The 24,677-nt window shown below is 41.7% G+C and overlaps 2 protein-coding genes across 2 annotated transcripts in view; one reads left to right on the top strand and one right to left on the bottom strand.

Annotated features, from left to right (window-relative positions):
* The window catches only part of LOC311235535 (testican-2), a 98,549-nt gene extending 89,227 nt beyond the window's left edge, over positions 1-9,322 (top strand). The window contains exons 8-10 of the mRNA XM_084323003.1: positions 4,099-4,161; positions 8,337-8,474; positions 9,108-9,322. Of these exons, the coding sequence (XP_084179129.1) occupies positions 4,099-4,161; positions 8,337-8,474; positions 9,108-9,250 (344 nt within the window). The 3' untranslated portion in view covers positions 9,251-9,322. The remainder of the gene's footprint in view (positions 1-4,098; positions 4,162-8,336; positions 8,475-9,107) is intronic.
* A 3,144-nt stretch (positions 9,323-12,466) lies between these two features.
* Positions 12,467-22,489, bottom strand: sar1aa (secretion associated, Ras related GTPase 1Aa). The gene is made up of 7 exons (XM_084323847.1): positions 22,374-22,489; positions 21,867-21,939; positions 21,610-21,729; positions 20,975-21,040; positions 17,328-17,431; positions 17,020-17,151; positions 12,467-15,110 (listed from the first exon to the last, which is right to left on the bottom strand). The coding sequence occupies exons 2-7, from the start codon at positions 21,922-21,924 to the stop codon at positions 14,994-14,996; spliced, it is 597 nt and encodes a 198-aa protein (XP_084179973.1). The 5' UTR covers positions 21,925-21,939; positions 22,374-22,489; the 3' UTR covers positions 12,467-14,993.
* Positions 22,490-24,677: the final 2,188 nt, after the last annotated feature.

The raw sequence follows: 24,677 nt of genomic DNA, 5'->3' as shown, positions 1-24,677 counted from the left end.
GAACTCAACAAAAGTAAATTAAAAACACGTCAATCTTTTTTTTTATCCACTTTTTCTCCCCATTTTCTATTTTTTCTCCCATCCCAATTTCGTATTATCCAATTCTTCCTCTCCTGTCTTGAACGTTGCTAGACTATGCCTCCCACTGGTCGGCTGTAGTGAGGATAGAAGCCTTGCATCACGTGTCCCCTCCGGTACACGAGGAGGCAGCCTGTCGCATCTTTTCACCGCAGCAGCTCGAACTCTCAGTGGCGAGGAGTAACGCGTGGGAGGCTCACGCTGCCCCCACTACTTCCTGTTTCCGCCGCACCGGCGTCACCCAACCGACCTGTAGGAGTCGCTGTCCACAACGTCCAATCCCCACCTACCGGCTTTCCCACCCTCTAACACTTGTGTTAGTATGAACGACCGGCCAAGCCGGTAGCAACGGCGAGAGCTGGGCTCGAACCCAGCGTCTCCTGCGTTAGTGGCGAGCGCCTTGCCCACTGCGCCACTCAGCCGCCCCCACACGTCAATCTTTTATAGAAATAAGGACTAGTTCTCTGGCTAGTCTTTTAATTACTGGCAAAAATTACATGAGTGAATATAATTTCCAGTAGGCCTACTTTGTTCAATTTGTTACATGCAATTAGTTCCGTTAGGACTTGTAGAATTTCAGTGATAATCACCTGCTGTGATTGAGTGTGCTAAGTTGTTGTTTTCCACTGTAAGAAAGATGTGATGTAAACCGTTAAAAGCATTATTGTTTACATCCTCAGAGCCCAGTCTCTGTCAAGATAAAAAAATATATATAAAATTAAATTGTATAGGCATGCCTTAGAAAAATACATTTTGAAAAAATTAAATACATTTACCATATATGAAAGAGTCCAAACCTGTGACGATTTTAGATTACTCTAACTCTGGGAACTACTACTTAACCAGTCACAGTGCTATTTCAGTTTGGAGTGTATTTAACACATGGTAGATACATTTTGTGACAGAATAAATAAGCAGGTCAACCTTATTCAGGGTGCAAACTGTGCCGTTGTACAGGGGGTTTAACCCACCAAAGGCTTCCCCTAGATCCATTTATCTATTCATTAATTATTCAGTAATAGCAGGTGATATTGACATACCTTGCAGTATCCATCAAATAATTAGCATAGTAGCCTAGGTGTTTCTGGTCATATCATGATGATTAATTATAACTTAAGGCCTGGAGATATTAGAATCTTTACATTAAAGGAACACGCCAACAGTATGCGCTTACAGTCTTCTCCAGAGTCAGACAAGAAGATATATACCAATTTCCTCTCTGTGCATTCAGTAGAAAGCTATCCGGCTGCAAGCTATAGCCTAGCACAGATGAATGGAAGTGGACCAGCTATAGCTGTTGGCCAAAAATACCTCTCCCAGAGTTTTAAGATAGACTAGTGGTCCGTATCTGCTTCCATTAATTTGTGCTAAGCTAGGATAGCTTTCTCCTGAACGCACAGAGAGGAAATTGACCATATTCACAAGGTGGCCATTTTGCTCTTATGCCATGCACCCAAGTTGGGAACAATTCGTCAATTGGTATCTATCTTCTTGTCGGACTCATGGAGAAGACGGTAAGCACATTTCCCACAACGTCGACGTATTAAGCACCGTTCTGTGTATTTACATAATGTACCGTAGAAGACAATTGTCTGGGTCATTTCCCTCCCTTTTTCTTTGAGAGTGACTGACGTGACACGGACCAAAGACTCGGATGAGAGCTGTCAGTCACAAATAGAGGAGGAGTGCATTCAGCTAGAAGCCCTGTGTGAGTTCCCAGTGTGCGGTAAAGGTGTATAGACTACTCTACAGCGGAGCAGCCAGGCAGAAACACTCGCTCTGAAAGGCTGCGGAGCCCAGGGCCAGGTTACAACCTGAGGGACCACCGCCAGAGAGAGGGTTCTATCGCTGTGTTTCTTTCAAAAAAGAACCTGGCACACTCTTCATTCTCAGCAATAGCCTTTCTCTCTCTCTCTCTCTCTCTCTCGCTCTCGCTCTCGCTCTCGCTCTCGCTCGCTCTCTCTCTCTCTCTCTCTCTCTCACTCCCTCTCTCACTGAGCTCCCGACAAATCGATAAGACTGTAAGGGATTGCCGATGTAAGATTTTTCGGGCAACATCAATACGGGCAAAAAGTGTAATTACGAAGAGAATTGATTGAGATAAAGTTTGGGGGATTGATTGATTGATTGATTGAAAACTTTATTAACAGATTGCAGAATGGGTACAATACAGTACAGCTCAATACTAACAACTGCTAAGAGGATGAAGACCAGAAAAATACTTTAGTCTTGTTTACATAAGGGTCCTCCATTTTGTGGCGTAACTACCCCGAGCTAGTATGAGGAACGGCATGGATTGTGCTGAGAAAAAACTCCACTGATCAACAACATCATTGGTAAGCAGGAAACAGGGCTAGGGTTTCAAAAATCACAACTATCCCTTTAAGTAAAAGAAGGAATACCGAATTGTACTCTGCTACTATTGGTACGTCCTGGTACTGAATGGTACTAAGTCCCCCATTCTACTAAAAGTGTAAAATAATTGTATACAGAATGTAGGCCTACTTATGAATGAATGAATAGTTTATTTCAAACAATATAAAATCATCAAAGTATAACAATGAAAAAATATGAACATAATTTTCTGTGAAAGAAAAACAATATTAACACTTTGGCTGCCATGGGTTAAATTAATGATATACCATAGATTGCCAGCGCTATTTGTCTATGGAGAAAGTCCCCTTCTTTGCAGGGCTATAACTTTTTAAATTCTATTGCTACATTGCCATTATTAGGGCCCATTCAAAGTCCTATATGTATTGTTCATTGTGTAGCAACGTTAAACTTTTTCATTCACATATTCATAGTAAAGTATGGTCTAATGTATAAGTATGTTTTCATCTCTTTCTGCAACTTTCTCCAGAACGTGATATATAGCCCCAAATGCATTATATTGATGATGAAATACAGTTTGATGGCAATCAGCGCGATATAAAAAATTCCAACTAGACGTACTTCTAGAAGTTACTACACGTCATCTGATGTTGACCGGATGGGCGAGGGGGCGTTTATAATTCCGTGGGCAGCGTTATACCAATCATCTAATGTGGGTCAAATGTTGATAAAAGCAGTTAGTATCGAAGATGGTAACGTTACACGCTGAAACTCACCCCAGTCTCCGCGCGCCGTTGGGCGATCATCGTCGAGTAGAAATTTTATCATTATGGGATATATTATTACCCGGTCCATCTCCAGCTTGTATAATGGTATATACGTCCAAATCATGTTGTTTATCGAGTTATTGGCAATCGATCGCTATGTAGAGTGACGAGCTAGAATGCCGGAACCTATCCCGAGTGGCCGGAAGCAATACGGACATGTAGCACAACCTCCACTGTGCTTCCTGTTAAGCGGTTGCGCGATCGGCCACCAGATGGCGCTCCTGAACCGCCAGAGAGCTCAGTGGGTCCTGCTGGTGGTTCTCAGACCAGCGGAGGGACATTATGGATCAGATCGCAGATTTTTGAAATATTGATATAAGGACGCTGTACAGCGTCCCCCGGCAACTTTAGCATCGCCAGCAATGACGCTGTAAAGCGTTTTTAGGCAGTCAAAGTGTTAAAGTAAAAAAATATATATATATATGTTTATCAGGTCCTATCCCTTATTACAATAAACCCTTAATGATTTTTCGATATATCTTAAGTAACTTAAGTTTAAAAAGTGTGCATTTTATATGATGTTCTTGTATTTCAGTGTCAGTGCATTAGGCAGAACCTCTAAACTAAGGTTATGTTCATGTGGCCGGTGAGCCAGTCACGTCGCCTCTGGTTCCTTTTACAGTGTGCAGGCTTCAACTTTGAAAGTTCATCATTTTCAGCAAGTGTATTATGATTTAGATAAATGTAGCACAGTAAAAAAGTAGGATATTTCCCTTGCAATGTGATGGGAGTAAAAGTCTAAAGTTCCACAAAAAGCTGGAAATACTCATGTTAAAGTACAAGCACCTCAAAATGTTACTTAGGTGTAGTGCCTGAACACTTTCTATCTCATATTGAACGTCTTGTTTGAACTCCACAGAGCCACCGTGCCTGGCAGAGCTGGAGAGGATCCAAATACAGGAGGTGGCCAAAAAGAGGCCTGGTAAATACAGTGCATGTCTTATTCGTTTAATTTAATTTCAAACATTTATTTAAACTCAAAAGGCAGGTGAGGTTTCCCTCATTTAGTCATGTCGAGTGTACATACAGAGTTAAGCAAAAAAGACACATAAAATCACACAGAATATAAAATCATAACAATAAGTGAAGTAAGGATAACAATCTATTAAAACATGTACAACTTGATTGACAAAGGTTGGAGATCAAGGTTTTAAACTCTGCAACAGAGGGGAGAATATCAAGCTTCAAGGACTGTTGGAGTTGAGCTAGGGGCATTATAGCAAAATGCAGATTTACCTTGTTCTGAGCAAACTCGAGGGACCTTAATTAAGGACCAGTCACTAGAACGCCGAACGGGTTCCAAATTCCAATAATGATGTAGTATAAGGAGGTAGCTTTAGGGCCTTAAGAATGAACAAATACCAGTGTTTGTTGTACCTCTCCATCAGCGAGGACCAACCAACCTTCTCATAAAGAAGGACACGTTGACGAGTGTCGTATCTATCATTAGTGATGAATCTGAGGGCAGACTGATAGACAGAGTCCAGGGATTTAAGGGTTGAGGCCACAGCATGCCTATTACATCACCATAGTCCAGGACTGATAAGAAAACTGCTTCGACAACTCTCTTCCTACTAATCAAAGGAAAGCTGGTTCTGTTTCTGTATAGGAAGCCAATTTTCTATGCTTTTCTCCCCATCCCAATTTAGTCATTATGCCAATTCCCCCTCTTCCCCTACCTGGTCGTTGTGCGCATGTTCCCCCTACTGGTCGGTACAAGGGAACCCTGAAGTCTACCACATGCTTCCTCCGACACATGCGGAGACAGCCAGCGGCTCTCTTTTCACCTGGCAGCGAGGACTCTCATTGGTGAAGTGTAACGCGTGGGAGGTCACGCTGCCTTCACCACTTCCTGCCTTTTGCTGAGCAGGCGCCCAGACCTGACCTGTAGGCGTCGCTGTCCACAACGCCAGATTACCACCCACGACTTCCCTCCCGCTAACTCAGCCAAACGAGTTAGTATGACGAGCGGCCCAAGCCGCAGGCAATGCTGACTCCGGGAGTCGAGACCGCAGCCTCTTGCATTGGTGACGAGCGCAATCTCTGCTACGCCACCCGACCGCCAATCCACATGGAATTTCAATAAATTTAAAATCGAGTCACACACCAAGATATTTATATTTATTCAGTGACTCTTAATGCTAGAACCACTTACGGTAGATATGTATAAACCATCATATAACAGAAACACGCTCCTCACTAGATAAATGTTTGTCTTCTACATCACACGCACAGGCTGAAACAGCTCTGCCCCAACATGTGCATAGTACGTGTATGCATAGTATCGCGAATAACCAAAGCTTGTCTGAACACGTGAGTTATGCAAATGTGACGGATCATATTGGTCTGCGTTGTGTTTGATGTTAAATGAGAATGTCCCGAGGGGGAGTCGAACAGGGGGCTCCCGCGTCCGCGGGCGACGACACAGGCCGCTGCACTAAGAAGTGAATTCACTCCTAACTACCGTACCTATGCGTCTGTTAACCCTGTTATGGGGAAGTGAGTTTAATTTACCAGCCCGCACTGCCACAGTCACTCGTCAACACACCTGTTTCCGTGACTGTGGACATACCCACGGGCTTCCCCGTTACACTCACCTCCCTAAACTCACGCCCCTCAGGACATCCGGGTCACTGGGCACCACTGTGACGGATCATATTGGTCTGCGTTGTGTTTGATGTTAAATGAGAATGTCCCGAGGGGGAGTCGAACAGGGGGCTCCCGCGTCCGCGGGCGATGACACAGGCCGCTGCACTAAGAAGTGAATTCACTCCTAACTACCGTACCTATGCGTCTGTTAACCCTGTTATGAGGAAGTGAGTTTAACTTACCAGCCCGCAATGCCACAGTCACTCGTCAACACCCCTGTTTCTGTGACTGTGGATATACTCACGGGCTTCCCCGTTACACAAAGATATAGTTATCAGAAAATTAAACATACTTATCTTTCCTGTGTATGGAGACTGTAGATGTATGGCTGCCTCCATTGGTGTCTCCATGGACACGAGTGAATAAACATGATTGCACTGACACCGTGAAGTGAAATGATTTGAACTTTTTTCAAATACATTTCGGTTCGTATTTGAGAAGTAAACTAAAAGACTTGTATGATTCTTTATTCAATACGGTAAGGGAAAATATGAGTATACAGTAAGTAGCATCGGTTAGTTTACTTCCTCTGTGGGCAGAGATGTTTTGACAGCTCTTTGCGGAGGAGTGTGGTCTGTAATTGTTTATGTTTTTGTTTGTTGTACTTCACACTCACACCATTCCACACATTCACACCTGCGAGCTGTCCGGCACAATCACAGAGCAGTTGGCTATTCACGTGCCTTGCTCAAGGGCACTGAAATGGGTCCCGGGAACACTGTTCGAAGCTAGAAAGCTATACTGTACCTGAAATCAAGTTACTGAGTTCACAGTTATTGTTTACAAAGGCAAGGCCCACACAATTCTCTCATACTCTCTAGGCTTCGGTTCATAGTGCCTCGTAAATGATTTCTTGGATTTATGATAATAGATAAAAGATAGAATAATTACATGTATAGTACATGTTTTGTAAACTAATCGCAGGTTCTGTGAATACAAACAAATGTCTCACTTCCAAAACAAAACTACACAATGCACCTCTAAATGGATGGATTGCATTTATATAGTGCTTTTATCCGAAGCGCATTACAACTTATGCCTCACATTCACCCATTCACTCACACATTAACACACCTTTTGATTTGATTTTATTGACAACAAACATAACAACATTGACAGATCAACATTTGTATTTGCCTTGTCAGGGATAAAACAAGTCCAGGACTTATTTCCATCGTTGAACCAACCATGCAAGGTGCCGACCTGCTCATCTGGAGCAATTAGGGGTTAAGTATCTTGCTCAAGGACACTTCGACATTCTGCCGGAAGGAGCTGGAATCGAACCGGGAACCTTCCGATTACCAGACGACTTTTCTACCTCCTGAGCCACTGTGGCCCCTTTGATTTAGAAAACTGAAGAAGAAACTGTCTCTAAATATCCTCTCTAGAGACACACTGGAGGATATCTATACGAGAGACGGTTTCTTCCTCAGCTTCTAAGTCAATGTACCCAATTAAGGATGATTCAAGTCGGAGTCGTGCTTTGCATCATCCAAAAGTAGCAACGGGAATGTCTGTGGGATAATTAATCAAATTGTACGCGTATACCTCCCATGGACTCATCCCTGCACCAGCTAGCCGGCGTGTGCCCCGGCCCCTGCGTTCCAAGTGCGTCGCTCTGGCGTATTTTAACAAGAAGGCGCCTGCCCGCCTGGAGCACCAGCGGGAGGAGGCTCATTAAACAGATCACAAGCACGCGGCCTGGATTAGGCCCTAATCAGGCTTAGGGATTAGGGGGGCAGCGCTGCTGCCTGTGGGGAAAAGAGCAAAGCTAAAGCAGCCGTTTGGCCCTCTGGTTCTCTCTTAAAGAGCCCCCCTCTCTACTCTTACCTATGTGTCTCGATGAGGATGCTAACACCTACAGAACCCTAAAAAGCACATTAAACAATACAACAGAGCTTTTCTTGTATCCCCCCCGCCCCCAAACTCAAAAAGGTGATTCATATCTTCCCATTGGGCCTCTGACTTGTCTCTTTGATTCCTTGTCTTCTCTCTTTTTTTTCTCAGGGTGGGGAGGGTTGGTCTTGAGAGAACATCGTTTCACAGCGAATGTTAAGTGGCAGCTGGATTTTTGACAACAGCGTCCGGGGAGAGGACCGGGACAGAGGAACTCTGCCACCGACTTGTCACTGCATTTTTACACAGTACTCTCAAAGCGCGGGGGAAAACACCAAGCGAGCGATATATATGAATAAATATCCTTGTTCCACGCACGTCACACGTTTAAAAACAGACTTAAGAAATATCCCTCTCTCTGTGGTATTGGCTGATAAAGCAGCTCGCTCTCTATCCAGCCTGCGGTCTACACGGTGCACCCGGCTGCACTTATCTCCTGCATCAGTGTGAGGCAGCTTTGTGTGCTCTAGGAGTATAAATATTTAACAAGTATTTGTGTGTGTCTGTATACGTGCCTGTGCATATATGTGTGTGTGTGTGTGATCTTTGAAGAGATGTACATCCCCAGTTGCGATGAGGATGGCTACTACAGAAAGCAGCAGTGTGACCAGAGCCGGGGGGAGTGCTGGTGTGTCGACCAGCATGGAGGAGAGATGATGGGCTCCCGGATCCATGGTAACCCTGAGTGTGGTAAGACCAGGGCTTCTGATGACACTCTACTGTTAAGTGGTGGAGGAATAACGATCATATCTGATGGAGCGCAGAGCATACCTTTTAGGCTACATATCAATATACGCCCCCTTTTCGTCTTTCCCAATCCAGAATGTTGTGGATCTGATCATATCAATGTGGAGTATATTCACATACATTCTTGAAATTTGATTTGTAAAAATATCATCTGAAATATAAACTCTCAACCCAGCATGAATCCGAATGTAGGTCTGTTAACTTAACTCTTGTGTTTACAAATATTACCAACGTACATAAACCATTTACAACCACAACATGCAGCAAATCCAATTAGTAAACTCACATGTTGTGTAGTGCTTGTCCCTGTATTAATGCTGCATTTGATTATAACTCGGAGGTTGGAAATTTCGACTTCCTACTTGGAAAGATCGAATAAAACAGGGGTATGATTTCTCAAGCCCCAGTCCCAAGTCTCAGCATGAACACAGCATAAGAGCTCAGTCACTCAACTGGAGAATGACAACATGCCTCTGTTCCTATTTAAGGCTACCCATTATGCTTACGTTTGGATCAGAGATTGTACCTTTTAAAACCCTACGATGCAGAAACCCTGTGGTTCTTTTTTTCCTCCAGACGAGGTGGCGGGATATTCCGGAGATTTCGGGAGTGGAGTGGGGTGGGAGGATGAAGAGGAGAAGGAGGCAGAGGAGAACGGAGACGAGGCGGAGGAAGAGGAGGAAGAAGGCGAGGCCGACGATGGAGGATACATCTGGTAGGACTGAAACCTTTTAACGGAGGGGCGCCGGGAGTCTGGAGCCACTGACCCCAAACTACAGGGATGGCTCTCTCCTAACCGCAAAGGATTCTGGGATTGCCCGGGTGGGTGGGTGGGTGGGTGCGGGAGGGGGTGGAGGCATGGAATTGTGTATGGAACCTCTTGGGATGGACGGGGTGCAGGACAGGCTAGGTCCCGTGATGAGATGACCAGTTTTCTTTGTCTTAGATAATATGTGTATCGCTTCTTCTTTTACCCCGTTTTATGAGTGAGAAAGCTTTATGTTTAAGTGTCCTAATAAAGCAGGATCCACTGACTACTGCTCCCTGTAGGTACTATATAGTCCATCTGAGATCCTATCTGTCTGACCATCATCTATGCATAGAGAGATTTATTTTCCATTGTGAAACAATTGCTTGAATATTAGAACCACTCTCCTGCTGGAATGACTAAAGATCAGAATTTATATATATAAAAAAAAAATGAAAAAAAAAACGGTTCAGTGCTGTCGTGGTGATGTATTCCGTAAGAGATTCTGTATATAGATCCCTGTGGCAATGATCTGGGAGGCAAGAGTAAGAGGAATTCTGATTTGACAAGATTACACAGGTTCGATGCTGCCTTTTATGCTAAAGGTTAATCGATAAACACTCGCAACAGTTTATAAACACCCACACGTGCTCTCGGTTAAGTGAACAGACACAACAATGAATTATTTTCGTTTTCCTGTTGGATGACTTTACTCAACCTGTAGAATGTACTTCCCTGTCCCCACCCGAAACAGCACCTACAATCCACTAGTTGCTCTCCCCAAATGCTAACTTTGAAATCACTTCAAAGAATGTGCCACAAAATGTTTTATTCTAAGTATGCTACTTGAAACTGTATTTTTGTGTTTATAAAAAAATGTATACGTTACTTGAAGTTCTGTGTGTATACTTGAATTCTCACTGTAAGTTTTTTTTTTAATGAGTAACATTTTTGCCATTTGTTCATTCATGCTATTGGTAGGCCAGACATTTGGTTGTTTTTAGTATTGCATGTTAGTAAACAAGAATGTACTTCTAGGCTGAGCACTTTACTATTAAAGGCAATGGGGCCAAGCTGTCTTTGTATTCTTACGGTGCTCATCTCTCAAATATCCATTATGGATTTCCCCCCGAAGGTTGAATATTTTTGACCATTACTTATGATTCAGGAAATGGTATTAGTAATAATCAGGGAATCATCAAAAAGCCATTCACATGCACACATTATCCTTTAGAATTTTCCATTGGATGCCTAATGATGAGTATCTTCATTGTGCAGCCATGTGTATATGGACAAAAAAATTAAAAAAATTAAAAAGCTGTAGGGAAATGAAAATAAATGGTGAATATATTTACCAGATAAATTTAGGTCTGCCTTTGCACTGTGTAGATTGTCAAGTAGGACGGTTGGCATGAAGCGCAGCGTATCACCTCCTGCTGTGCTTTTTACATTCACATGACTGGAGACCTGCTCTCACAACCCCCCCCCCCCCCCTCCCCTCAGGCTATTGTGTAAGATCAATGTCCCCTGTTTTGAGGCAAATGGCACAATTACCGGTATGTTATGAATGTATATATATATATATATATATATATATATATATATATATATATATATATTAAGGCTGTCAAGGGGGGGGGGGTGAGAGAGATGAGGAAGGGGCAAGAGAGAAAGAGCTGAGTGTGTGTGAGAGAGGGTGGGTGGGGGTGATTACTCAGCCCTTGTGTGGGTGAATGTAACAAGTTCCTAACGTTTTCTTTCCCCTATTATTTCATGCACACTTTATTCATTGTTTTAAATTATTATTTTCTTTTAAGTTATTTTGTGCATCACTCGGTTTTGAATTTGATGCAAATTTGCAATGCATGAGGGTCATCCTTTTGTGTTAAATGGCTGCATAAAGCAAGCATTTGTTGACTCATGTTGATAAGAGAAAAAACTTGGAACTTGAAAAATATCCGTTTAAGGTAGATACAAAAAAAATCACGAGTTAACTATGGACAATCATGCGATTAATCAGATTAAATATTTTAATCGATTGACAGCACTAATATATATATACATACAACCTTAAAGCTTTGAATAGCAATTTCTCTCGTTTGGTTTTTCGGGACCCAAAATAATTTGTGAAATTTTTATCCTCCTGCAACTCAACTTTGGCCCCCAAACTTATTATTATTATTATTATTATTATTATTATTATTATTATAAAAAAAAAGTTAATAAAAGGCATTGCTGCTGACTACCAGTGTAAAACTGGGTTTGTTCAAGGTGGACAGGATGAACCTCAGCTGCCACCTCATGTTAGAAGAGAAAATTACACCAGCAAGCTCATTGCTGTCCAATCATGGATAGTATAGCTGCCCAATGGTACATGTTTGACTCTTTGTTGGCAATTCGAATAATGAACCACACCATTATAGGGTGAGGATCATTATCACTACATTTAGTGACAACCGGTATGAGGTAGCTTTGTTGCTTGCAACCATTCACTGGAGCTGGGCATCAGAATTTAATATTTTGAGATTTTATGAATATTTATGATATTGATCTGAGTATTGAAAAATGCTGTGGTATTTGAATGACACGGTCAGTGTCAATGAGCCAAAGGGCACGTTTGTTCCAAGATATATTTATTCTGTTCAACCATAATCCAAACTGTACCAAAGCCTCAGACTGGCTCACACAACATATAACTCAGCAAAGTAAGGTATCGAAAAAGATCGTCTTGGTATCGGTATCGAATCCTAGGTATCGGTATTGGCACTGGTATCTAACTATTTCAGACGATACCTAGCCCCATTCACACTAGATTTCTTCAGTCAGGTCTAAAACATATAGCAGAAGAGGAGCAAATGTTATCACTCTACTGTGACAAGCTAAATAGGAAGCTATGGCACAGGCTCAAAGTGCCGCTTACATCAACATGTTACTCTGCGCAAACCGCTATGAAGAGGGCGACGTTCTAAAACTCAAGAATTAGAGTAAGAAGTTTGAACATGACCAACATTGACTAATTATCTATGAGTACCATGAAAGAGATTTATTATAGAACTCAATACAAAAATGACATTTGTGTTTTAGATCAATGTTGCCAATTACTATTTCAGAGAACTGCATATCAAAGATGGTTCAAGGATTCGCAACAAGGTTTTACTTTTAATCATCCAACATCCCAAGGGCCGACCAATCTACTCATTAAAACCACTTAACACAGAGGACTGTTGAAAATATTTATGCAATTTACTCACATTAATACAATCAATCTTATGTAACCCCAGTAATTTATGCTGCAGGTTCAATGGCATGAACTGCAAATGCATACATCTGTATTTTACATTATTTACAGTTAGTTCAAAGACATTGGTGCGGAACACAGTTGAAAAGCAAGGCTGTTCCTTCACTGGAATACCGTTGTTGTGCACTCTCATATCCTTTGATAGTCAAAAAGTACACATTTCAGCTTAAATCAGTTGGATTCAGAAAGCCTGAACATTAATGCCACATTAACTGAATCATTCCACAATCTTCACATACTTGGAACACATTAATTCAAAATTCTAAATCCACATGTCAGTACAACTCATGAGATAACCTTCATTCTAATGATAAATAACAAAATAGTAAACCATTAATGGCCATTCTAGATGAATTGACAACTTTTACAAATATTAAATAAATAATGCATCAAATGCCCATTATGATTACCTACTCTACGTGTACAAAATATCTTTTCTGGTATACAGTCAGCAGCTATATCTTCATTTCAATTACGATAGTAACATTAAAGATGCGCTAACTAAGATTTTCGATGATTTGAAATGAGGACAATGTAGACTCAAACACCAACACACACATAATTGCATGGAATTAAAGCACACCATTTACTGGTCAAGTAAGTCTACACAGTCCTCGTTTCAAATCATCAAAAGTAGTGCGTCTTAGTGCATCTTTAAGCCAAATAAAAATATGCTACATTTGATACAGTACTCCTTAGCAGTTATCTGTGGGATTGTATATGAACACATGCAAATTAATTTCTATCCTTTCGCCAATATTTCCTGAAGGAGAAAAATAAACACATTTTAATAACATTCTCCATTTATAACCATATATAGGGGATGGATATTCTATTGATGTAGCCTAACGATGAAGTCCCATTGAGATAAAAAAAAATCTATTTTCCAAGGGAGACCATCAATAAGGTTATATCTGGTGCAGTCTGTCGATAGATCGTCAATTTACTTTATTGCTTCCTGACAAGTCATAATATAATCAAGCTGCACCAGCTGTTAAATCATTATAAACATTATATTCTTGAGGTCTGCAATAAATACCCCAAAGTCAAAGATAACAGAATACTTGAATTACACTACAATTTATTTTGGTACACGCCTCAGTTAGGCAGCCCTCATTCATGCATATGAAATCACTTTGGGTAAAAGAGCAAATATACAAACTATAGTGCTGTCCCTTCTTAGTGGATTAGCCAACTTATTGGTCTATATTTGATGCTTTTTTTCATGCTGAATGAATCATTCCAGCAGAACTATAAGCACACCTCCGGTAAGCTCTAGATCTAAAAGGTGCTTCTGTGTGGCTGTATGTGGGGAAATGCATTTTTCCAGATTTGCCAATTAAATTAACTATTTGATTAGTAACAATTCATTTGGTCATGGACGGCCCTAATATACACACTGCAGATCATAATCAACCTCGCAATCATTATACCGATATATAGCGCTGACAAAGAGAGGCAAACATAATTTCACAAAGCAATCTACTGTGTGTTGCATGAATGGACTCAGACAAGGGTATCTTTTCTATGTATTTGCTCAAATAGATTGAAGTGTAAGTTCCCCGTCATCTTTGCCTTGTAGGATGTGCTTCCCTTTTCTCTTTTTATGAGTTTCTACGAGCGACCATTGGGGATTTGCCTTTTTTGGCTCAGTAACTCCTTATGGAAAATATCTATCGTTGACACACTCTTTCTTCCTTCTATTTCAAAAGTCATAAGAAAAAAATTGCATATAGACACCGATCTCTTTGGCTGAATACATTGAAGGCAATATAGCTGCAGGGACAAATATACTTTCATACCATTGGATAAAATTTGTTAAAATGGATCCAGTGTATCAATTTATTTTTCACAAGGAGAGGTTAAGTTAAACCATCTTGATTAGATAAACGTCAGTCGTCATACACCTGGCCACGACTGACAGCCACCCCATGGTACCAGTAGTACTTGGTCCATTTCACAATAAGTTAATCAACTTTCACAGTTACATTCTTGCATAACATTGTCTGCCCCCTGTACTGTCATCCAACTGTACAGGTGGGACATCAAACATACTGTAGCTAACAACATGCCAGAGAAATATACAACTTCATTAATTGACTAATAATCACATTAATAACAAATGCTTAGGACAGTTCACCATGAACCACTTTTAAAAGTTTGCATAGAAACCTTCAAAGCCTGACTGTGTGTATACTGAAAATTTGCATGAAAAACCAAACGCGCCCCCTCTTTTTTAAGTGCTTGATTTGGAAACTGAGCTTGTTGACATTGACTTGAGGCCGTCACAGCTTCCCGCGGGCGCTAGCAAGGAGGGAATATTCTCGGAATAATCCATTTTATGAAAAGAAAAAATCTGTGAAGGGGAATCTCCAGAGAGATCCCGCTTGGCAGGGGCCACTGTCTGTTTGTGATGTCAGTCGATATACTGCGATAGCCACCGGAAGCCCTCCCCGTAACCTTGTTTTTTCATCACGCTGCACATGAAAACCTCCAGCGGTCGCACGTTCTGCTCCTTCAAGGACGTGTTCCCCTGTGGAGAGAGACGACACGTTTCAGATGTGTAATTCCTAGAAGAAAACGATTATGTATAAACCCCACCCGACAGACTGAGGATGGAACGGTTCATGTAAAGGACCCGAAGCATTCGTTTTGCGGTCGTCTGGTAATCGGAAGGTTCCCTGTTCGATTCCCGCTCCTCCCAACTGCTCCCGATGAGCAAGTTGGCACCTTGCATGGTTGCCATGGTGTGTGAATGTGAGGCATAAATTGTAAAGCGCCTTGGATAAAAGCGCTATATAAATGCAGTCAATTTACCATTTGTGTGTAGTGTAGCATAATAACTGAATGCTGCTTCACCAGGTTTTGTTTTAACTCTACAGACCTGAGAAGTCTGGAGGGTGAAAGCAAGTCAGAGATGTATTTCGGCCCTAAACCATTAAGTGATTTATAGACGGGTAACAGTATTTTGAAGTCAATTATGACACACTGGTAGCCAACGCAGAGAAGTGAGAAATTGGTCTTTGTTAGACCGGTTAGCTTTCTGAATAAGGCGACACGGTGGTGTAGTGGTTAACACTGTCGCCTCACAGCTAGAAGGTCTAGGGTTCGATTCCTGCTTGGGGACCAGGTTTCCGCGTTGCCAGGTACCCAGGTGGGGTATCTCCCAGGCCTTTCTGTGTGGAGTTTGCATGTTCTCCCCCCGTGCTCACAAGGGTTTCCCCTCCCGATAAGATAAACCCAATGGAAAAACATGCACAACAGATCACCGACGCTGTCGCGTTCCCTGACGAAGACAGACAGGAGCACTTGGATCGGTCTCCGGGGTGCGGCCCCACGCCGCAGCCCCTATCTGCTCCCGACTGCCCTTGGGGGGGAAGGACGACGGGATGGGTCAAGCGCAGAGACTCAATTTCATTGGCAACCCAAAAGAAATTGCATGCGTGTGTTCCTGTGTGTGTCACTGCATGAAGAATAAAGACTTCTTCTTCTTCTGCCAACGCGCTTTTGGGGGGGGGGGGGGGGGGGGCAGTAGAAGGTTCACACCATCACATCTAACCTACTGGAGATGAAGGCGTGAATCTTCTCCACAGCTAGCGTCCGCTGCCACTCAACACAGTAAAAACTGCTCTTTTGTGGAGCTAAATGCTTGCAGGAGGGATTGGCTGGAACAGAGGGATTTATGAATGGTTTGAATAATAATAGATGCAATGTGGGGATAAGTGGCAGCTGCTGCGGTTGGCCTGAGAGCCTTAGTTAGCAAGTGTATCCACTTAGGTTATGGCAGCTTGGCCCGAATGCGCCCTGAAGCTCTGTGTAGCTGCTGTCATTTAGGATAGAGCGCCGCGTTCCTTTGGCTCCACTAAGCCATCTTTCAATGTTAGTACATGTAGCGGCAAAGCTCTGACAATGCTATATGTTACAAGCTGACAAATGGCTTATTTTGACAGAATGGTGTCACGGCCCTTTCGTCTCCTATTGGGGGCGCCGGACGTCACTGATGAATGTGAGGGACAGTGTGCTGCGTTATGAAACCTTGTATTGACCTTTGTGGCCAGCCCCACCCACCTGGGGCCCCGATCCAAGGTAAGAATTAAATGCTGAAAAGTATTTGCGAATACTATTTGACCCGGGGCTGACACCCAAGAACACGAACACACACTTTAATTCATCATTTTTACACCCGAGCGCTTTAATCGAACCCTGGTTAATTTCTTCGGATAGTCCGGTTGGTTTGGGCTGGTGTGAAAGCTCATTTCAACTCAAAACAAGCCAACTCTGGTCCGCCTGAAAACATGGGTCTCGGTTCGCGTGCAAGTGAACCCTGGTGTGGTTGGTTTGAGGTGCGAATGCAAATCGGACCAAAGGCAGCTAAAGTAAATTTCCAAATGTGTGATATTTCATCGTCATAACGTTATGATCAAAATCTGTGGCGTTCTTACCTTTCCAGTGACCTGGCCGTCGAGAGCGAAGGCTCCTCTCAGTGCTCCTTCACTGATGGCCTCTGGACGGTCAATCTTATTACCCAGCACCAGGACTGGAACGTTGACGATGGTTTCGTCTGCTAGTAGAGCCTAGAAAAAGAGAGGGAGGGGTAGAATATAAAAGAACACATGTTAATGAACGTGAACGTTGGGACACGTATAACACACAGGAATATTACTAGTGCCCACTGTTAGTAGACCAAAGGGGGTACAAGACCGAGAAATGCAACGCTTAACGTTGGTTTGTGAATGTCTGATGACCTTACATCGAGCTCCGTCTTGGATTCTGTGAGTCGATCATGATCTGCAGAGTCTACGAGAAAGACGACTCCATTCACGGCTGGCAAGTAGTTCTTCCAAACTCTTCTCGCTGTTGATGAGAATGAAAACAGTTACTTGGGGACATAGAGATTTATGCTGCGTTCACGTGGATTCAGGCAGGCGGTAGATCAGATGGCAAACCAGATATAATTTTAGTGGACGAGAGCAGGACAGTGACATTAAGTGAGGCCGGCAGAGAATACCAGCAACAGTAGGCGGCATATTTTAACTTTTTGCCGTCCTATGCTACGGAATTTACAACCGAAGGTTACATGACTAGTATGTACATGAAGAAAACATGTTATATGTGGACAATTAGAAGTTATCATTTTGGTCCAACAACACCTAGATTTATAATATGATCAGACCTTGAAATCTTACTGAGATTTTGCTAAAAAGCTGACATAAGGCAACCGACTAACAGAGCTGGGCATAATACCAGGAAATATGGAAAGTTTGTTGTTATGCTATATTACTGAACTAGCATTAGCAGATAACAAACCTGCTAGCAAAGTCACCATTAGCGAGCTTGCTAGTAAACAACACTATCACCATAGCAACGTGCCGTCCTGCCTTTCCCCTGTCCTGTTCTTCTTGTCGTCACTGCCAAATCGTCTGCCTGAATCCATTGTGAACACAGCATAGATCTACTGTACCTTCTACGAGCTCTTCAGCAAAGGCAGCGACCGATACACTGTCACCGTAACGGGGCAACTGATGCCATCTGAGAATTTCCCCAGTACTAAAATCCCACACCAGGAGCAATGTGTGACTCGTCAGAAATCAAAGCAACTTGATCTTCTGCATTTATTTTGGCCCACATACCAATAGAAGCATATTAGAATAGAGCACATTGGCAATAAATAATGTAAATAAAAGGAATGGATCAGATCCGTCCTTTGCATCAGCCGACACTTAAAAGCGATTGATTTGATTACACAAAACTAGGTCAATAATGCAGCCGATCTCAACCGGTGAACTGTGGCACACAATTCACCATATTCACAGGGTGGCCATTTTGCTCTTAAGTCATGCTCAGGTTGGGATACCTTTCCACCCTGATTACGTCACGCGCAGGTTGGGAAAGGAATACCAACCAGAGCATGACATGAAGTGTCATGAAATGGCCGTTGTGTGAATGTGGTCAATATTACCATAGAATGAGCCTGGTAGGTTTGCGTTGCGATTCTGCTCAAAAGGCAAATATCAATGTCAAACAGAACATCACAGTAACTTCTTTATGGTCCAATATAGTACGCTTATGATCATTATACTACATTTATTCCAAGGTACAGTAATGCCATTTGAATGCCAATGTAGTCCAGGTGTAACAGGGTTAGTTTCGTATCCACTTGCCACTGCATGAATAGCTGTCGTGAGGTATTTTTCTATTGGTTGGGAATTTGCCCGCTTGCAGATAGGGGGAGACCCCCTAGGTCATATTAATAGTGCTGTTCTGTAAGTTGTAAAAACATCAATTTATAAAAGGATCTGGTAGAATACGATATGTATAATGTTAAGCTACGAGGAAAACAAAACACTGGTGTGTTTGAGCTGTATAGACGTTTTTACTGTATGAGAAGATTGTCAGCCGTCTACCTAGCAGGTTGTGCTGCCGTTGTAATATGATTGTGTTTCTAATCAGAGCTCATGGAAAGTACATGGGTGTAGAGCCTACCTGACATTGTGTCTTATCATCTATATTCATAAATATGCACATGAACTGGGAATCCGTGGACTTTTAATCTTTATTACACGCTGAATCACATCTGTTACACAGGGGCCAGTTGCGTAAAGATAGACTGGGACTTAAGACTTAAGTCCACCCTTTGGTCAGACTTACTATAGTCATCTAAATCTAGCTGTTGCATAAACATGACTTACTAGTTGCTAACTTAAGACCTTAGTTAGATATGCTTTGAATTGTGGGTAAAATAAGACACTTGGAAGGGGGGGGGCATGGCTGCCTCTAGTGATAGCATTTTGAAAGAATGAACGAATATACATAAGTCCTAACAATATAAAGCATGGTTACTGCCATTTTAATATATGTTAGTGTATAGAAGCTTTAGTCCAAGATATCTATACGTCATTTCCCTTAAAGCACTGAGCTGAAATATAGATTTAGACATGGAAATTAGCTGGCAAATTCTGCTAGGAGCTAGATCTATCTGACTTGTGTTAGTCAGCTAGCTGCATTAAAAAAAATACTTTCTAAATATATCAACTAAAGGAATGTAATGAAATGTTTCCATAAATGTTGTTTATAAGAAAAACAGAAATAGAAACATTTCTAGGTTTGGCTTTTCTGTCTGTTCTTCATATTGTTCATTTAATGTTTATGCAACAAACAGTCTTATTTAGACTGGTCTAACTAGATAATTCCAGACCAGTCTAAGGCTTAGATCAACTGGCCCAAGCAGCTTGTAGTGTTTACTGGCCCTATTTGTAAAATGCATTATTTTTCAGAGTAATCAATAATTTGGTGTGCCTTGAAATTTGATGTCTCAGCGAACTGTGTAGGTCAGTGGTCACCAACCCGTCGATCTTGATCGACTGGTCGATCTTTGAGACTGTCCCTGTAGATCTTTCCATGATTTTTTTTTTTCTTTTTCTAGATCTTACCCTGAGAGTCCACATTACAGTTCTACTTTTGTTTTGATGTGAAAAGTGATGCTGCACTTAGCACTGACTGAGAAAGTACACATACAGTTCTACTTTTGTTTTGATGTGAAAATGATGCTGCACTTAGCACTGACTGCACTTAGCACTGACTTGAGAAAGTACAAATTACAGTTCTACTTTTGTTTTGATGTGAAAAGTGATGCTGCACTTAGCACTGACTGAGAAAGTACACATTACAGTTCTACTTTATAAAATGCTAATTGTAAATATGTTTGTCAATGTTAATAATATGAGAAAGTCCACATTACAGTTCTACTTTTGTTTTGATGTGAAAAGTGATGCTGCATAAGATGACTGCACTTAGCACTGACTGAGAAAGTACATAATAGTTCTACTTTGACGTTTTAATGTTGGACCAAAGCATTGCATGTAATTAGAATACAGGCAAATAAAAGTAATTTAGTTTAAAGTACAATCTTGGCTGTATTTTTCTCTCAACGCTTCAATAGGTAGATCTTGCCTTCACCAAAAAAAAAAAAAAAAGTGATCTTGGGCTTAAAAAGGTTGGTGACCACTGGTGTAGGTACTAGGTGCACCAAAATGGTTGAAAGGCACTGTTTTTTTTATCAAAGAGATTATATTATCATTAGATCACATGCTCACAATGTTATGCTCAATAATTCACATCACAGTTAGGCGTACTTTATGCATGTTCAGATACCAAATATCACTGTATATACGAGTAAATGGAATATTCTGAATATTATAATGGGAACAGACCACAAAACCCAGTAGTCAATGGGACGAGGTGTATCCCAGCTGTCTACCTGGATTTCACATGACATGCATTGTGACATGACCTTATCCTGGCAAATGTAACAGGGACATTGCATTAATTTCACACCAACTCAAAAAACTAAATGATTAGTATCTCGCTGATGTACTGCACAGAAGGAAGATTTCACACCTTGTACATGGCCTCCCAGGTCAAACGTCGTAAATGTCATCCCGGCGATCGTCAGCTCCTCTGAGGCTTCAGGTGAAAGAGAGAGTATTAGATAATAGGGTCACTCCAGTGATTCATCTTTTCAAAACCAAACACAAAAACTAACCAGGCAAAGCAATTGGTGATGTAAAGCTCAGTTTTGAGTAAAAACTCAAACGTGTGATGTCAAAGTATAAAGTCTGAAAGTGCTCCATAGACAATGAATTGGGAAAGATACATTTAGTTTCAGAACTGAGACCACTAGGCCTACTATAGAATTAAGTTCATTTGGATATTTATAAATAAAATTTAAAAATTAGAAAAAAAAAGAAAAAAAACAGTCTGCAGGTCCACAAAATCAGTATCCCTTTAATACTCAATGGAGCAACTCCAGACTTTGTACTTCATGACATCACACGTTTCATTCTTACTTCTCTGGTGTCTGGCTTTGGGAGAGAGATCAGCCCATGTTCACAAATATTGATTGGAATTGTCTTAGGCCATGAAAATAACTAATATATGTTGACTACACTGCATTGGCTTGTGTGGCATTTTGAATCAATGTATCATCACACACCCCAGCAAACAGATACATACAATCTCAGTGTTATTCTTACTTGGATGCAATGTGGGCACATGTTGTCCAAGTCTGTCATCTTTCAGCATGTGTAGGAGGGTTGTTTTACCAGCATTGTCCAGGCCAAGGAAAACCAGCTTCCCAGACTTCTTGTATAGACCTGAAAAGAATAATGTCAACACATTCATCAGAGCTGATAAACCCAAATCCTATGATGAAAACAAGCCAAATACTAAATCCTTTTGCCACTTGTAGAATTCATACCAGAGACGACAGATTAGAGCAGACAGTGCTTACCTAAGAATTGCAAAATCCCACTAAATCCCCTGTAGATCCAATCGAATAAGAATGACATTTCGGTGGTCTTTGCCTGGAACAAGAGAGATCAGAGAGGTTAATGTTAACTGGGTAATAGCTATAGGCCTCGTCAAGAGAGGAGGCGACAAGTGAGTGAGCGGTGGCCAACAAACGGGATCGCGACATACAGTACCGTTACGACGAAAGTCGCATACGTGTCATGTTAGAAGGGAATGACAGCTACTTGACAATAACAGTTACCCGCTTTTCTGATCTAAAGCTAGTTAGCCTGCTAACATTACAGTTAGGTTACCTAGCTAACGTTAGCATTAGTATCGAAAGCTACTACTACTATTACTACTAGCACTCTGTAGCTCTGGCCTCATTTGGGGACAGCGCCACGTCTGTCAAACGAATGACACATAATACTAAACGAATAATTAACACGTTATCAGTACACCATTAATCATATTCTGAATCCATATTTAGGCATTTAAACTAACTTACCTCTGCCCGACGGCAACGACCGAACCCGCTAGCAAGCTATTAGCCGTATCCTTGGAAACAACACGACAGTCCGAGTGGTTTCTTCGACAGCTGACCCAAGGCAGCAGCACTAGCTCTAATGTCTTTGCTGTACAGAGGCGAAGTGATAATGTCGCCCCCTGGTGGCTAAAGGCCTCTGCATGCTACAGAAACTGTGAATGAATGAATGAAAACGTTATTTAACAGATTGCAGAATGGGTACAATAGATAGAGTACGGCTCAATACATACAATTGTTAAGGGGATGCAGACCTGAGAAAGACGTTTGTCTTGTTTCCATCAGGGTCCCCCATTTTCAATTCATATAGACATTTATGACATACACAACATACATGACATTTATGGCATAGGGACATATAGGTATTTAGTACTGATACATTTGTGACAAACGGTATTCAAATATACAGTAGGCTACTGTTACCCCTAGATCCTGACAGAGTATATACATATGATGGGGAGGGGACTGTACATTAGGAGGGGGTGGGTGGGTGGGAGAGAAATATACATACGGCGGGGAGGGAATATATACATGCGGTGGGGAGGAGACTGTCTATTAGGAGGTGGTGGGGGTTTTGGGCATTTACGGTGGCCAGTTTCGAATTGCAGCCTCCCGTAGGTGCTCTTTAAGAGCGGTTTTGAATGTGGGTAGTGATTCACATTCCTTTACAGCTTTGGGTAGGGCGTTCCACATTGTTGTGGCATAATTGCGAAACGTGTTTAGTCCCTTGTTTGAGCCGAATCTGGGTTTTACATGATTTGTTGAGCTTCCTCTGGTGTAGTGGTTGTGGTATTCACTGACCTTTGGGAAGTATTTTGACATGTACATGGGTACCCCGGTCGTATAGTGTATCTTGTAGACCAGGCCCATTGCAAGTTGCTGTACTCTGTCGTCTACTCTAAGCCATCCTAGGTTGTCAAAGTGGGCAGGGGTGAGGTGGGTTCTGGGGTTCAGGTCAAGTAGTAGTCTGACCAGTTTGTTTTGTGATGTTTGTAATTTTGTTTTAAGCGCCTTGAGGTGCTTTGGTACCATGAGGTGCACGCATAGTCGTAGTACCCTTGAATGAGTGCTCCTGCCAGAGTCTTCAGGGTATTCTTGTTTACCAGAGAGGAGATCCGGTACAAGAATCTAGTTCGTTGGTTGACTTTTTTTTATTACATTGGATGCCATTTTGTCACAGGAAAGATTTGCCTCTAGGATGGAACCCAGGTAGGTAATTTCGTCTTTCCTTGTGACAATATTGTCACCCACTGTAACTGAGAAGCCGTCGGTCTTGCTGAGTTTGTTATTTGAACCGAAGAGAATGGACTCTGTTTTGACCATGTGTAATGATAGTTTGTTATCAGCGAGCCACTGCAACTGCAACACAACATCGACAATGCAACAGTGTTGCACTGTTGCAGACACTCTGCCTTTAATTATGCTTCTGCAACATCGACGCACAGCCTAGATAGATGATAGATGAAACTTCCCTTCTCAACCAACCCATTGATAACGAGCAGAAAAAGAAGCATAATTTTTACTTACGGTCGGGGGATTTCAAAATCAAAAAATAAAAGAGCAACGTCTAAAAGCACCGTAAATACGTTTATTTTGTACATTATCTAACGTTAACATTAGATAATGTACAAAATAAACGTATTTACGATTGTAGATCGTCGGCAGCTCGAACTACCTGTCATATTAAATTAATTGATTGCTCTTTAACTTGTCCGTGTCCAGTCCTTTGTAAACAATGATGCATGTAATTATATCAACGTTACTGTGTGTTGTTGTAGCTATGTTAATACATTTTGAATGGCATTAACGTTAGTTGGGTATGATAGCATTGAATAGCATCAACGCTAGCTGGCTGGCTACAACAAATTATCACAAGCTGGCAATGTAAAATATCAACACCAGCCATGGGAACACTGTTTACTAAATTGTGGAGGCTTTTAATCGTCAAGGTAAGATGATTTGAAGGCGTATGCTATGGAAGTCCCCTGCGGCTCCACTTTGTTGAAATGTACATAACTAGGGCTATAGGATAATTCGCGATTATTTTTATTGGTTTGTCATGACAAACCAATTACATAATCCAACATATGTGTGAAACTAACATATTCCAGTTAACGGTATATATTTTTAATGATTCGTTACGGCGAAATCAATACTTCCATTTGTATACATTTCTATTAACTCGAGGATAGTATTTCTGCCTGCGGGACCAATATTATTCTATGACAGCCCCGCCCCCATTCACTACCAACCAATCACTGCTACGCA

Source organism: Notolepis coatsorum, assembly GCF_963971535.1.
Source record: "Notolepis coatsorum genome assembly, chromosome: 10".
Lineage (NCBI taxonomy): Eukaryota > Metazoa > Chordata > Actinopteri > Aulopiformes > Paralepididae > Notolepis > Notolepis coatsorum.
Note: the sequence above shows the minus strand (reverse complement) of the source record. Positions and strands in the feature narration are given on the sequence as shown.